Consider the following 16171-nt stretch of genomic DNA (forward strand, 5'->3'; position numbering starts at 1 on the left):
GCGGTGGAATGTAACTGGCTATGTGTTTCATATGAGGATGATAAAGAGCCGCTTCTGGTGTAGGGATCTCTTCTCGATTGTTTGGCAACTGATCACATTCGATAAGTGTTGGAAGTGGAAATTCTGTGTTTCCATACTCAGATGCTACCACAAAACCATGTGCTCTTCTTCCAGATACCTTAGCCAGGCCTGAGCAAGTTTGTAAAATGTAGGGCCAGGTTTCTCCTTGAATATTGAATACGTTGAAGAATTCTGGACTTGCTAATGAACGATTGCTCTGGTCGTCAAGGATATCATACATCTTCACTGCGCTCTGTGGTCGTCCTTCTGGATATACCTTGACCAGACATATTTTACTGCATGACTTTCTGTGGAATCCTTCTTCACATACCTCAGTACATTTTGTGGATAGAGATGCTGTCATTTCCTCAGTACTCTTCCCGCCATAACTTGGTGTGGTCTTTGAGGCTTGAGCAGTTTGAAGCACTTCTTTGGGAGTACCAGGATGATAAGCCGTTATGTGTTTATCACTGTTGCAGTCAAAACATTTGACAGGAACTTTACAGTCTTTAGCAAAGTGGTCTGTAGATGCACAACATCTATAACAAATATCGTGTTCTCTGAGGAAAGACTTGCGCTCTTCAAAGGGCATTTGTTTAAACACACGACAATTTCTAAGAGGGTGTGGCTTGTTATGAATAGGACATTGATACCTAGGATCATTTTCCTTGACTTGCTGTGGTTTAAAATCAGAGTCTTGAGAACTTGAGAAGATTCCAGTCTTCTTAACATAGATAGAGTTCCGTGAGTCCTTAAACTTGCCTTGAGTATCGCAATTTAAAGATATTGAAGGAAGAACTGTAGTATCAAAAAATAAAAAGCTTGGGTCATTCTTTACAGTAGCTATGTCTCTAATGAATTTGGAGAAAAAAGAAAAAGGTGGAAAGGATACTTTATAGTCCTGTTTATATTTAGATCCTTTCTTTGCCCATTCACTCTGAATATTCGGTGGCAACTTCTGTACAATTGGGTTTACACCATGAGCTGTATCCAAGTAGACAAGACCTGGAAGGTGTGGGTCTGCCTTGGCTCTTTCTACTTCAAGAAGAAGGTCGCTTAATTCTTGAAACTTGTGGTTGTCCTTGTTAGACAGTTTTGGGAAGTTTCGAAGTCTCTTGAATAAGGCAAGCTCAATAGCTTCAGAACATCCATAAACTCTCTCTAATCTCTCCCAAACTATGTTAAGACCCGTTGCTGGATCATCGCAATGAACAGATTTCAGTCTTTTAACTTGTTCTGATGACTGCGGTCCCAACCATTTGATAAGTAGGTCAAGTTCTCCTATAGGTTCAATCTCCAGGTTCTGGATTATAGTCTTGAATGTAGCTCGCCAACCTCTGTAGTTTTCTGGTTGATCATCAAATTTTGTTAGTCCAGAGTTAAGAAGCTCTCGGCGAATCATATACTTGCCAACTTCTTCAATTTCAGACTTTTCTGATTTTATTTCTGTACGTGGAAATGCGTCACCACTGCAGACAGTAAGTGGCTTGTGCTGTTCCAGTGGTGATGGAGAGAATGGAGATGCAGATGCGTTTACTCCAGGCGAAGGTTTGATCTGTGTGATGTTTGGAGCATGGAAGCTTGAAAAAGACTGTGTTATGAGATTCATGGGATTTGTTCCAATTGGTTGTGATATTTCTTTGTGATTATATCTTGCTGAGGTCTGACAAGGTGTATAGATTTGTTCTCTTGGACTTGTAGTGTTGGACAGCATAGCAGAATCCTTCAAAGGTACAGTGTTAAGCTGAGATTCATGTTTTAATGGTATGCATTCTGGCTGCTTACTTGCTGAACAGGTAGGTGTAGAGACTTCAGCTGTATGCAGGGGAGTATATCCATTGTTCTGGTTCATAACAAATTGCAAAGTTCGTTTAGCAGGATCATCAGCAGACTTTAGGCTAGGGTAATTAATTCCTTCTTCCTCTTCCACAGCTTGTTCGAAGACCTTTAACCTTGCTAGAGCTGCTGCTTCTTCTCTTTTCTTTTGCAGAAGTTCTAACTGGGCCTCTGTCTCTGCCTGCACACGTGTTGCTTCTGCCTGTGCTTCAGCCTGTTTGCGTGCTGCGTCCGCCTGTTTGCGTGCTGCATCCGCTTTAAGAGTCGATTCTTGTTCAAAGCAATAAGATTGTGCTTTCGCAGCCTCTGCTTCTGCACGGGCTTTGACTAACTGAATGCTTAATGCTGACCTCTGGGAGAGTGACTGCAGCGATTTGCTTGATCTAGTAAATCTGTGAGAGGTTGCTTGCACTGACAGTTTTTTTGAGTGTCTAGAAGAAATAGAGGTACAGGATGTAGTTTCGATCAAATTTGCTATCCTATTCTCTAACTGTAACTTCGCTTCCATAAACGCAACATGTCTCTGTTGATCAGCGGTGGTAAAGTCATCCAACTCTTTTGACGCTTGTTCTGTACTAACTTGCGATAGAAAGGAAGAATATTTTTCAGAGAGTTTCCTGTAATTTTCATATGTCTTCTTAAGTCTTGTAAGTGCATTGTTTAATTGCTCTCCATTACTGCCAGTCTTCTCAATATCAGATATGTGTTGCAGCGTTTTTATCCACAATTCAGACAGACTATGGAACATTCCTTCACTTTCTGCTTCATACCTCTCTCTTGCCTTTAGAGAAAGATGTATTGACCGCCTTGGTCTCTCAGGTAGTACAACATGTTTATCTGAATCATCTTGACCGAGCATTAATTCATCTTCCATGTTAATAGAATGCATAGAAATAGACATGCTCTATGGTTGCAGATATGATGCTTATGAATCTTATCACTGGGTGATTTTTTTTTTTTTTTTTTTTTTAAACTTAATAGCGATAGTCCCAAACAGAAGAAATGTACAATTTCTGAAGCAGTCTGTACTCACTGTATTCACTGTAGGAAGGCAGACAGGCAATTCTTGTACTTTTTTGCTGAACGTCTATTTACTCTTTGTAGATTTGTGTTTGAGGTGTAGCTAGGTAATCCTTTATCGTATTGCAGATCAGTCCTTTACTGATGAGATGACAGGAAATCCCATTACCTTCTTGCAGATATCGTATTTTTACTGTTCTGTTTCGAATTCCCGCTTTATGTGTGAGGCATACTCCAGAAGACCCAGTCTGTATAGCAGTATAACTCCACACTGATTTAGAAACCTCCACAGGCAGTTTACTCGATGAAATAATGACTCCAAGTATAATCTGTAGTATCTTTACTTGCGTTGAAAGCATACAAAGATGTTTTTTAGAGCATATTCATAGGTAAAAATATGATGCGACTACAAGCACAGCAGGATCTCCTCACTAACTGAACTCAACTGTTGCAGAAACATCTAGACAAGGCTGTTGAGCAGGGAGTTACAGTTGGGAAATGCTAAATAACTAAATCTTGCAGGGGGACTGGAATATACTAATACAAAGAATATAAATAATGTTAAATAACATTAAAGGAGGCTGTTGTGACAGCACAATCATACATGGTCAAGATATCCAGATTTTAAAGGCCAACCCTATTGTGCCAGAATGCATGCAAGGAGAAAGGTACTACTGCTCTCACATACAGTATAGTAGTACAAAACATGCAATTTATTTCACTAAAGTGCAATATACAGCAAAGTCCCTGTTATCCAGAACCAGACCTGGATTTACCTCACAGGAGCCTATAGGCACAGATGTCCTGGCGCCTTACAGTTACCCCTCCATGAACCTACAAACCCCCACAAGTATGCTGGCTGTCACAGCTGTCACTTCTACCTTACTTTCCTTGGCAATCACAGGTAGCTACAAGTGCCCCTTAATATCAGGTAGCCAGAAGTACCCTGAATATTAAGTAGCTAGATGTGCCTCCAAGTATTGGGTAGCTAGAGGAGCCTCAGTATAGGTTAAGTAACTAGAGGAGCCTCAGTATAGGTTAAGTAGCTAGAGAAGCCCCTGACTGAAGGGAGATCTTGTCAGTGTAACACCGAGAGCAGGGTGAGTAACTTCTTATTTACACTCTCATTAGGACTCTGCATAGGGAAGGAGGGAGGAAGGTACTCAGGGTGGGGAGTGAGCCACCTTTACATCATCAGGCCTATGGTCAATCTGGCTCTGTCCAGAACTTAGGCAACTGGAAGCCTCAACTAGCCTCCAGCCACATCTAGCACCCTTCCTGCAGCACCTAGTAGGCTCCTAGTAGGCAGTTAAAATCTGACAGAACTGACAGGTTTTGAGCCAGTCCATTTCCTCATGGGGTATTCTCAGTGTTTTCTTTGTTTTCAACAGCATTTCCTGCACAACAGTTGCAAAGTCTAACTAACACAATAGTGTGCACGTGAGTAGGGAGGCTGGCTGGTATCTTTTGGCAGTTTAACTGCTGTTCAGGAAATGCTGTTGAAAACAAAGAAAACCCTGAGAACCCCCCCCCCCCCATGAAGATATGGACTGGTCCAAAACCTGTCGGTTCTGTCAGATTTTAACTGCCTACTTTTTTCGTGATAGTGGTCCATTAAAGAGAAACTGTGACCAAGAATTGAACTTCATCCCAATCAGTAGATGATATCCCCTTTCCCATGAGAAATCTTTTCCTTTCCTCAAACGGTTCATCAGGGGGCTCTGTAGGGCTGATACTGTGGTGAAAACCCTCCCACAAGAAAAAACTGTGAGGACCATGGTCCTGGCAGTTTCCTGTCTGTAAACTTTGTTTAATTATGTTGTAGCAGGTAACAGAGGCGCCAGGTAGAGTAAAATTAATTAAAATCGTTAAAAAGGGCGAAGTGGGTGGACTCACCTCCCTTCTGGAAGAAATGGCTGGACAACGGGCAAGTTACTTGCAGTTTAAAGTAACATTTAATAATAACTCCAAAAGAGCAACGCGTTTCACGGGTAACGGGTAACAGTCACGCTTTTTCAGGCAAACAATTTTTGGAGGGTACACTGTCTGGTCAAGAGCTGGGTATAGCGCCCCAATAATTTAATCCACCCTTGGTGGAGGGGTGTATCCCCACTTTTTCCCATCTACAGAGAGCGACTTCTTGGACCTGAGCGGGGTCAGGTTATAATTCTCCCCGCCTGCTCGCCCAGTGGTTGCCTTGGTGGCGACCTACCTTTGTGAGTATAATCACCTTCTTTATCACCAAATACCATTACATTAACATACTACACCATATCGGGCTCTCGGTTTCCCTCTCTTCACATTCTTGTTGAATTATGGGAAATAGCTTTTTCCAACTGCCAAAAAAGCAAGCAGCAGCTTCTTCTAGTGACATCACCTGCCAGCAGTAAGAATGTCACCATGTGATAAATGTCAGAATGTAAATCAGGTAGAGGAAAGCTTTTACAGTGGCCAAACACTGACTAAATCATTTATACATAATTATTGTAAAAATTTAATTAGACTATTTTCACTGGAGTTCCTCTTTAAGGTTCCCTAAACGGTACAATCTCCCAAGCGATCGACTGTCTGATGGACCGTCCGATGGATCGGGAACGGTTGATGGTACCAATCGATGATGAAAGATTGATTTCCCTGATTGCATTGGATTGAATCACATTTTTCCTCCCCACTTATGGGCCCAAATGATTGTTTCTGACGACTTGTCAATCGGATTGGCTGGTTGATCATTCAGAAGATTGCATCAATAATGGGCACACCACCCTGCACTCCTCCCCATTGTGCACCTGCAACAACGCTGCACCCAAACTCACAATCTGAAAAGTTTGCCGTCTGGTACTAAATTCATTTTTTGGAGCAAAAAAAAAGGTCATGTGTCATAACCTACTGTGTTGGCTACTGGGAATACACCATACAACTTTCTGTCAGATTCTTCTGTTAGATTTTGTGTTAGAATGCATAATTAGATTATTTTCTGTAGAGAATGGTCATTATCTCTGATGCATTGTCTTCTGGTCATCTCCTGCTGAGTAGAACAATGCCTAATTGATCGGAAGATGGATGGTAAGATAGATACATTTCCAACATGTTGAATTTAGAGAATCTAACAGAAAAATCTAACAGAAAATAGTTTGGTGTAATCCCAGCATTAAATCTACAGACTGCTTGGCGATAGCCTGGTAAATCCAGACTTGTATATTTTATTGTTAAGGTGTGGCGACTGTATTCATTTAAATATTCCACCGCCATTGAAAAAAATCTCTACATAAAAGAATATTTAATCCAAGTGATGTTGGTCTGATATAAAGAGTAAAAATGTTTTTGGACAGACTGGACAGAAAAACAGGTACGTCTGAGATTCAAGGAGTCACGGCTTATTAACTGATCTCCAATCTCCTGCATTTTACGTGCAAGTTTAATTCCTCTACAGGCTGAACTTTTTAATAGAAGCGAGAAGTCTTTTACAATCGGAGCTACTGTGTAGGTACAAATCAAAGGATTACACTGTAATCAGATCCCACAAAGGAACGTACATTCTGAATACAGCTAAATGACCTTTGAAAGACTAGAAACCCATTTATCTAAGGGGCTTTATTTGTCTACATTTTATCCAGATTAGAACCACTTGACATAATGCTGATCATTCATTGGATCACTTATTTAGTAACTCCTGAGTTGAAGCCATCTGTGGTATTACTACTTTAAAGAAAATCTGTAAGAAAAAAACCCCACAGTAGAGCAGACTCAATCAGGCTCGGCTATTTCTGCCTGAGCCCAATCGGAAAGCCTCTACTGCGCCTGCGCTGGAGCAGAGGAAGGTAAATATTGCAGGCGCTACTACGACTACACCACAGCTGGCATACTTGTTGGCTGTGGTTTTGGGGGAGACAGCACTGGATCCATAAGGCTTAGGAGGACGGGGGAAGCCTCATTAAGATCCAGAGGCTTCCCCCTCCCAAGGTAAGTATCCCCCAGGGGGGTTGTTACAGTTTCAGTTTTATTATAAATCAATGAAATATAATAGTAGTGAACTTTGGATGGTCCGACTTGGCCAGAGTGCCAGGCTGTCCAGCAGGGGATAGGAGCGGCCCAAGGAGATGGCGAGGGGCCACGTAGCCTTCAAAGAAAATCTGTAACAATAAAAATGCTCTGGGGATTTACCTCGGGAGGGAGAAGCCTCTGGATCCTAACGTGGCTTCCCTGGTCCAACTCTGTCCCTTTTTTCAATTGCTGGGATCCCTGAAGAGTGGCAATGTAAATATTTACCTACTGTGATCCTGCTCAGGCGCACTACCAGCTCTGCGTTCGTCTCAAGGTGAAAATAGCCAAACTCAATCGCATCTGCTCTACTGCGCTGATCTCCTGCGCTCTACTATGCAGAGTCCTTTGTGCCTGCATAGTAGAGCGGATACGATTGGGGTCATCTATTTCCGCCTTCCCCGAATGGAGAGCGGGTAGTGCGCCGGAGCAGGATCGCAGAGAGGTAAATATATCATCCCTTGTCAAGCTTGTCGCGGGAGGTTTCGTGGGAGCCAGCGCAGGGTTGCTCTAAGCTACAGAGGTTGGGGAAGCCTCAGGGTCCCAATGAGGCTTCCCCCTCCCGAGGTAAGTATCCCCCAGAGGGATTTTTTTATGTTACAGAGTTTCTTTCAAGAGGACCTCCATCCAAAAAGAAAAATCTGTCTGCGGTGCTGTCATGAAAAGTTATATTTACCTCCGGAGTCTTGTACCACGAAGCCGCCCCGAAGTCCCTGCATCACTCCACTTCCGCCGCTTGGCCCCGACTCCCCTATCTCCTCTGAGAAAAAACGCCCGACAGATTATGCATTTTTCCTCGGAGGAGAAAGTGGAGGCGGGGCCAAGCGGCGGGAGTGGACGTGGAGTGATGCAGGGACTTTGGGGGCGGCTTCGTGGGACAAGACTCCGGAGGTAAATATAACTTTTCATTACAGCAGCATAGACAGATTTTTCTTTTTGGATGGAGGTCCTCTTTAAAGAAACTCCGGAGGTAAATCTAACTTTGCATTACAGCAGCGCAGACCCCATGCTTGTCTCTTACTCTGCACAGCACCACGTTGGCACCTTATAAATCTATAATAATAATAACTACTACAATGTAATTAAATAACTAAGCCTTAAAGTGCAACTAAACTCGGAATTTCCTCTTTGCTTTAAATGATTAGCCACAGTATGATAACATTTAGCCACAGCATGAAAATCTTTAAGGACAAAAAAAATTCTGAAATGCAGAGTGTCATAACACTTTAAAGAGAACCCGAGGCGGTTCATGGGGGGGTCAGATGGGACACAGAGGAATGTTCTCTGCCTCATGACATGCCTCTGTGTCCCCACACCGCAGCTCTTGCCCCCCCCCCCCCCAACGCCATGCTATAGCCCCCCGAGATTAGCGACAATATTTATCGCTATCTCAGAGGTAAACATAGGGGACAGGGATTCCTTGTTCAAAACATCTGCCAGGGGCGTTCCTGCAAGGTTTCTAGAACTGCCATTGGGCAGCTCTCTCTCTCTGGCCATGCCTCCTGCCACTCCCCCACCTCCCTGCACGCTGGATGAGAGAATGAACCTCTCTTTCCTTGTCGTGACCTAGAGGTCAAGAAAGTGACAGAGGGCCAGCGCGGCCCACAGGAGCAGCAGGGAGCAACATTTTTTGCGTCTACGTGATCCGCTCAGCCCCCACCACCGGATCAGGTAGCCTACATTTTTTTTCTATGAGCTCACCTCGGGCTCTCTTTAAGTACCGATGTTGAAAAACGAGGCCTGGGAGGATAATAGGAGCTAATTGTATGGAGAAATATTAGAGATTGAGAAGACATTAAGAAGATATTCCCCACCTGGGGAAGTAATATAGGGCTATATATTAGCATATATGTGAGGATAGGAAGATAGTTATGAGTTACTGTCAAGAGCTGTTTCATCCACTCACATTTCATGATAAAATGTTTGTTACAGGTTGCAAATCCAATATTATATATGCAGATGGATCACTAATTACACACTACATTTAAAAACGATTACAAGGCTTTCCGTGGAAAATAAATTGTCCGTTCCATTAATCCAATGAGTTCTGCTGTAACCGTCTACTGAATGTTTGCAATCAATGATCACCATTTATTGAATCTAATGAGCTGTGGGGAAAGAAAGTAGAACGAACTGACTGCTCTTTGGCCGCTAGGTGGACCTGCTGAGTCATGTACATGCTGGAATGAAAACAGAATCACACTACATAGAGAAACCATGTTATCTGTATGCTGCTATTTTCCAATTGCTCCAGCAGGGGACAGCATATTACAGCATACAAAACGTAATCCTTATCCTAATTAAAAAATAGATCACACAGCGCAGTTCCACGTCTCAGAACGACAAGGTCAATGTTTGATTCAATGCGATGCGTGCGGCTGAGCATTCTTTTGGATTGCAGGAGGCCACTAGAGAAAAGGTAGGTGCAGGGAGGGAGTTGAGGTCATTTAAGGATAAGCATCCTCTGCTTTTTATAGACCGTGCCTTGTACTCGGGTGCTCAGCAAGTGTCTGAAGGATCCTACAGTGCTCAATCGATTAGATGTTGCTGAGAGGTGTGGAGGGAGAGCGCAGGTCTGTAGTGTGGATGAGACATACGATCTGTCACATGAGATGCCATTGCTCTGCTAATACTGCTGCCTGTATTCCTCTGGCTGTCAGACTTCCGTGCATCTCCCCCGCTAGCATCTCTCGGTGAATGCAAAGCTTTGGAGTCCTCCAAGCGTCCCATCAAGCCATAGAAGGCAGATCTCCAGCGCTGTCTCTGGTTATCTGGTGCTGATCGGGGATGGCTGCGAGTGTTGGAAGGCTGAGCTCTGCAATTTGCGAGGGTCACTTTGGAGATAAACCTACACGTGACCTTGACCGAGATACTTTATCTGGCCAGAAAGGAAGGAAATCTTGCAAGCCTCTTTGAACTGACTGTGATTGGAGACCTAGACTTGCCCTGAGGAGTACTTGTCATCAGGGTGCTGAGCAAAATGGGATGATAGGAAGCATTTCCAGCAATTATTGGATGAGATTCTGAATGGAACTTTATGTTCTGAGGTATTGTGCTATCCCAAACCTTCTGTAGACAAGCCTGGCTAATGAGTGCAGATCAGTGAAGTTGCATTTGTGTTGCAGTAGGCATCATTTGCACTTGGGTTGCAGTAGGTATCAGTTGGTGGTCCTGTCCCACCTGCAGCACCCTGCTGTGTGCAAGGTGCAATGGTTGTGTTTGGCCATTTACTATTGCTTCATGCAGCTATGAGTGTTTTGGATTTGTCTGAAGAAAAACATGAGTCACACTAGTCAATTCTGGAAGCGTCTCACCTTGTTATGGGTGCTGAGACGTGGCAGTGCTCAGCCTGTATGTGTGTATTGTGTATACAGAAGTTAGAGATCAAGTGGGAGGCGTGACCAAGAAGGGACTGTTAGAGGAACCAAAGTCGTCATCATCATCATTGTCACCCTGAAGAGACAAAAAGAGGTTAATTTTTCTCTCCACCCCTAAACAGGCTGAACTCTGAGAGCCAATCCCACCAACTGTGGTCTGAGTGAGATGGAGCTGGTAGGACCCTATAAAACCCCAGAAGAAGAAGCCTGGTGGCTGTCACTGACTCACTGGCATCAAGAGGACAGACTTGGCCAGCAGGAGCAGCAGAGAGCAGCTAATCATGTCACACTCCTGGGGATACGGTCCTGACAATGGTGAGTGATGGGGACAGGTGTCACCCTACTTTTCACACCTACTTTAGAGCGTTACTCATAAGAACTGTCTTTGGTGTCCTAACTGGTGGTGGGACATACTTCTAGACCCATAAACTTAAGTGAAGCTTATTAGACTGATCAGTCAGGACATCATCTATCTTTAATGTTTACAGCCTTCCTTATGGAGTGGGTGTCAGTGCCTGTAGACCACTTACTATAACTAGAGTGCCCTGGTTTATTCATTGCGGTGGATTGCCTTTTCATTAACTCATAGAGGCTCCCACTGGACTGCAGCAGCGGGAGCAGAAATTAAACTAATTGCATCTGGAAGACTTTCAATGAGCGGATCATTTCTCTGACATTCTGGCCCCGCAGTACGTCCTACAAATCGTAATGACAAATGAGGAACATTTCCCCAGCACTTCTCTAAAACATCCTCATTTCACGGAAAATAATGCTGCTCTTCCACGTAGAGCACTATCTTTCCACCTCTGTATATATAGACACTTGTATGCTGCATGGTAAATGGACAGTTTTGATTTATATGAGTCACCTTCAAAAATAAATTCAGATTGTTTGCAAAGATTCCAGGATTCGTCATGTTTGACCTTGATATTCTCACATAGACATAACTGTGAGTTGTGAAGCAGCCTTCGTATAAAATGCAGCAAGGATTTGACTTATTGTTGGTGAAATGTCCATTTCCATCCGATAATAAGGGCTCATTCACACTACAAAACGCATGCACAAACATGATTTCGTGCATGCATTGCCATCGCGCAGAATGCATGTCGTGGTGCCATAAAACTTTCATGTTGCCTTGTGAATCGTACACTTTGTGCAGTGTGTCAAAACGGACGGCGCAGCGCATAGTGTGAATGAGTCCTAAGGCTTTCCCAGAGAGGATATGTCTATTCAGGTCACAGAGTGTAATGGATGTTCTTCCTCTGAAGGAGTTAATATTAGCAGGATTGTCTGCTGAAGCACTCCTGCAAATTCAATATTAACTTTTGAAGAGGTACTGATTAAACTTGGAATCATCCTGGTATGCCAAGGTGTTTTCATGGAGTGTTGACCTTGAGAAATGTGTCAGGTCTTACAATACATGGCGTGCTTCTCCTGATGCATAAATCTCACTGTTGATGAATTGGATCACAGCTGTAATTGAAAAGGAATTAATAATTTCCCCATCAGGAGCATAATACAATTTCAGCCTTATACTTTGATGTAGGTGCAGTGGTGTAGTGATAGGGGGTGCAGAGGTTGTGACTGCAGCGGGGAACCTTGGGACAGTGGGGCCCCTAGGGGCCCTCCCTCAACCACAGTATTAGCTCTCTATTGGTAGATGCTTTGAATAGTAGTAATTATTAACAAACTGACAAAAAACAGAGAATAGCGCTCGTATCCAAGTTTGTAATTGATAGTTTATTTATCTATACATAAAAAATATCTAGCCTTTGGAGTTAAAACCATATATGCATAAAGGGTTTCATATACAAGATCACTTCAAAAGTTCTCCACTATATCCCCTCCTGCATATGTCTTCTAAAAAAATAATAATAAGTCGAACAATATAACTTCATTCATGCCATGCACACTGTCATGCATACCATGGAGCCACCTGAATCTCTAATAAAAATTCCCCATAAAAAATTCTCCAGTAAAATCCGTGTAGATAAGTGTATTGGGTCAATCCGCCTATGCGTTTATAGCAGTCCCCTCCGTTATCTCAGAGTGTCTATCCACCTGCCGCAAAGGACGCTTTCAATCACTTGTGCGTTCAGTCACTTACGCGTCTTGCAGCTTTTCTAATTTTCACATGCGGGCTCCGGCCGGTAGCCTCGCAAGCAGGACTCCTCTCTCTTTCCGTATCGCCGCTCCCCCGGTATGGCGTCCGTTTGCAAGCTCCTTACAGCTCCGTGCGCTCCGGCTGCACAGCTTTCCGGGTGATTGGCCAGTTGGGAGTGACGTCACTTCCCTTTCCGGGCTCCTGCGTTCCAACCAGCGTTCCAATGCGATTTCCTGCTTTCAGAACTCCCATATGCAACCATGCACCTTGTACTGTACGTGCTTTTGTTGCAGAATGTAGGAACACTGCGTGGATGCTCCTAGAGCCCTTCACATCGACATGTTTCGATAGTATACGACTATCTTCATCAGGATGAGGGATACCCACTGGCCACCACTTCCTGCTTTTTATAGGCATCCAATCTATCAAATCTCCACCTTTCCTTAAAGGGGAACTCCATTCATTACTCATAGTTGCCCTCAATTCTCTAAGTCTCAATTTTTCACCCTCCATAGATTATTTTTACATTTTCTAAGCGTTTTTAGGCATTTATTGGGCATTTTTTGAGCGTTTTTAGGCATTTATTGGGCATTTTTTGAGCGTTTTTAGGCATTTATTGGGCATTTTTCAAGCATTTTCTGGACATTTTCTGATCATTTTTCAGTCATTTTTTGAAAACATCCTCCTAAAAGCTTTACTTCTTCTTTTTGCTTCTCCTGAACTGACAGAATCCCTTTTGAATTATTAACAAACTGTTCCCCATTTCCTCTGGCACTGTGGTTGTCCTTGGCAGGTTTGGGCGTGCTGTATCAATTGTATTGTATAGAGTGCTTGGGGGGCCCAATGTAAGACTTGCACTTGGGCCCATAGCTCCTTAGCTACACCACTGTGTAGGTGCTTCCTATGTTTTTTTGGTAGCTAACCTTCTTCCTCTAGATTGTAAGCCTTTGGGCAGGGTCCTCACTCCTTTTGTGTCCTACCTGATCATGCACCTCTATTACTGTGCACCCATGCTATGCATTTGAGTGAACCTAACTTGCCTAACTCCATGCTCCCATCCAGTGACTGACTAAGCATTACCTTGTACTCATACTGTGCTGTGTGATCTGGTTTTCTTGTATTCCTGTATTGTCATATTGCTGTTTGTCACCCCTAAATATTGTCTGTAACCTAAATTAATGTCCAGCGCTGCGTAATATGTTGGCGCTTTATAAATACAACAAATAAATAAATAAATAAATAAACATGCTAGTTTCCAGGTGTGAGCACTCTCGAAGGGGAGGTGCGGTTGCCTTCCCCTACTCTCCCCCCCCCCCCCCTTTGGAAAACATACTTTCTAGAGTTGTAGTTAGTAATAGTTTAAATTCTAAAATGCTATGTTTATGTAAATGATGGTGATATTGAAACTAGTAGCATTATTAGCCTAGGTTAAAATTTAGGTATGGTATAGTATATCAAAAGAAAAAATAGAACTATTTCAACACTCATGAGGTCGGCATTCACCTTTTTTTAAAACACACTTGACATTCTATTAAATAAAAGTATAGAGCATAAAAAAATCTTTCTGTGTATATTTAAATTTATATTACAATAAAAACTGTTTTGTACCTTCTCATGCACCCAAGAGGCAATTTTCTTTTTTTTGGTAGTTTGATATCATAAAAAAAAATCTGTGATTGTTGCTTGACTATGTTATTGAAAAAATATTGATCAACGTGAACATACATACAGTATGTCTATGGGAACTATGGGGGGGGACCGTGGGTGGGGGCACTACATGATCAATGGCTTCACAGCCAGTGATGGCACAAATGCTATGACACCAGGTTTCAGCTAATAACACTTAGGTAGGTATCAATCGTTTTCCTGATCTGCTACTTTCAAAGTGTATAAATACCTCTATTGAGCAACTTCCCCAGTCATAATGAGGTAAAGGAAATAGACAGACAGTTCTACGTACAGCTTATCTGCTTACTCCAGCCAACAAACTATCACTAACTGACACTCATTCTAGTATGCAGGGCAGGGGTGCTCGGATACCCCTTTTTAAAATCCGAATTGATTCAGATCCAGATACCCAGATATTCGGATCCGAATCGGATATCCGAATCCAAACTTTTTGTTATCCGAGTAAACTCGGATATCTGAATCCAATATCCTGGATATCCGGTCGGATTGAGATATCCAGATAAAAAACTGGAAGTGACCTGATTTTTGCCATTCAAAGTGATTCTGGCTTCTGCTCGGGTATCTGAAAAAACTATCCGCCAGATTTCGGATTTCAGATGGATGGGAAATCCAAGTTTGCTCGGATAGTCTATTCGGTTTTTAAAAAATACCCGACTTGCTATTCAATGTTCGGATAGTGGAAAAAGTTTGGATTATCTGGGTAGTTCGGATATCCGACATCTTGCTGAGCACCACTGTTGTGCAGGGGTTAACTGTTGACTTAAAGCAAACCTAAGCAAAAATAAACTTATGAGATAATGAATTGTATGTGTTGTACAGCTAAGAAATAAAACATTAGTAGCAAGAAAATTGGCCCATATGCAATTATCTTTGGTATTTTCAAACATGTCAATAAAATGCCTTTCAAACAACCAGCAAGCAAGAAAATACTTAAAATAATTTTGATAGTACTTGATTACCTACTTTTTGGTACTTTTTTAATCGCAAAGTGCTGAAAAGTTATTCTAAGTTGGGAAATGATCTCCTAGGAGAAAACTCAGGAGCAAAAAATAATTGCATATGGGCCAGAGTCTCATATTGTTTTCCAGCACAAGATGAGTCAAGAAACTTCGGTTGTTATCTATGCAAAAGAGCTTCTCTGAGCTCTCTGACCTTTGGGTCGAATACAGTTCTGGTTTCTGAAGCACTTAAACAACCAAGAAACAGTGAGAGACAGGTTGAGATAAGGCTTTACTGCAGGAAAGTTCAAAAGGTCATTAGCTCTGCTCTGTTTTATAGTTAAAAATACAAAGTGTGGTGTGTAAAGTGCAAATATGGCAAATATGATGCAATGTTATAAAAAAAATAAAAAATAAAAGCTATATAACTGAAAATAAAAATATGAGACTCTTTTCTTTGCTACTAATGTTCTATTCATTATCCGTATTACACATACAATTCATTATCTCATACGTTTTTCGCTTCAGGTTGTGTGTATTTTAACTGAAATTAAAATACGCTTTTTAACTATCTAGTCAAGAATGATAAAACAGCGGTATATGTTGAAGTGAAGTATTGAAGGACCCCTTTCCTTTTAGGGGGATATGTGGTTTGGAGAAGGAGCGAATGTCATTACACATTAGGTCTGCTGGTGGAAATGAGCATGTAGAACGGACTTGTGACTTCCAATGATTGTGTTCACATAGTCCTTTTAACTGGATATAAGAATGTACAATAGGGTACTGCAATGGGCACTATTAACCTGCGTGGTTAATAAATGGATATGATATGACAAAGACAAGACAAATAACATTTATACCACGCTTTTCTCCTGGCGGACTCAAAGCGCCAGAGCAGCAGCCACTAGGGCACGCTCTATAGGCAGTAGGGAGACTTGCCTAAGGTCTCCTACTGAATAGGTGCTGGCTTACTGAACAGGCACAGCCGAGATTCGAACCCTGGTCTTCTGTGTCAGAGGCAGAGCCCTTAACCATTACACCATCCAGCCATGGCACGGTTCCATTCCACAGGTGGTGGGAACACCTCTAACAGATCACCGGAGCAGGGT

At 42.5% G+C, this 16171-nt stretch overlaps 1 protein-coding gene across 1 annotated transcript in view; it reads left to right on the plus strand.

Moving 5' to 3' along the window:
• Positions 1–9266: 9266 nt before the first annotated feature.
• Positions 9267–16171, plus strand: part of LOC137519016 (carbonic anhydrase-like) — a 71076-nt gene continuing 64171 nt past the window's right edge. Inside the window, exons 1-2 of the mRNA XM_068237590.1 lie at positions 9267–9373; positions 10454–10646. Of these exons, the coding sequence (XP_068093691.1) occupies positions 10613–10646 (34 nt within the window). The 5' untranslated portion in view covers positions 9267–9373; positions 10454–10612. The remainder of the gene's footprint in view (positions 9374–10453; positions 10647–16171) is intronic.

The sequence above is a fragment of the Hyperolius riggenbachi genome, chromosome 5 (assembly GCF_040937935.1).
Source record: "Hyperolius riggenbachi isolate aHypRig1 chromosome 5, aHypRig1.pri, whole genome shotgun sequence".
NCBI classification, from domain to species: Eukaryota; Metazoa; Chordata; class Amphibia; order Anura; family Hyperoliidae; genus Hyperolius; species Hyperolius riggenbachi.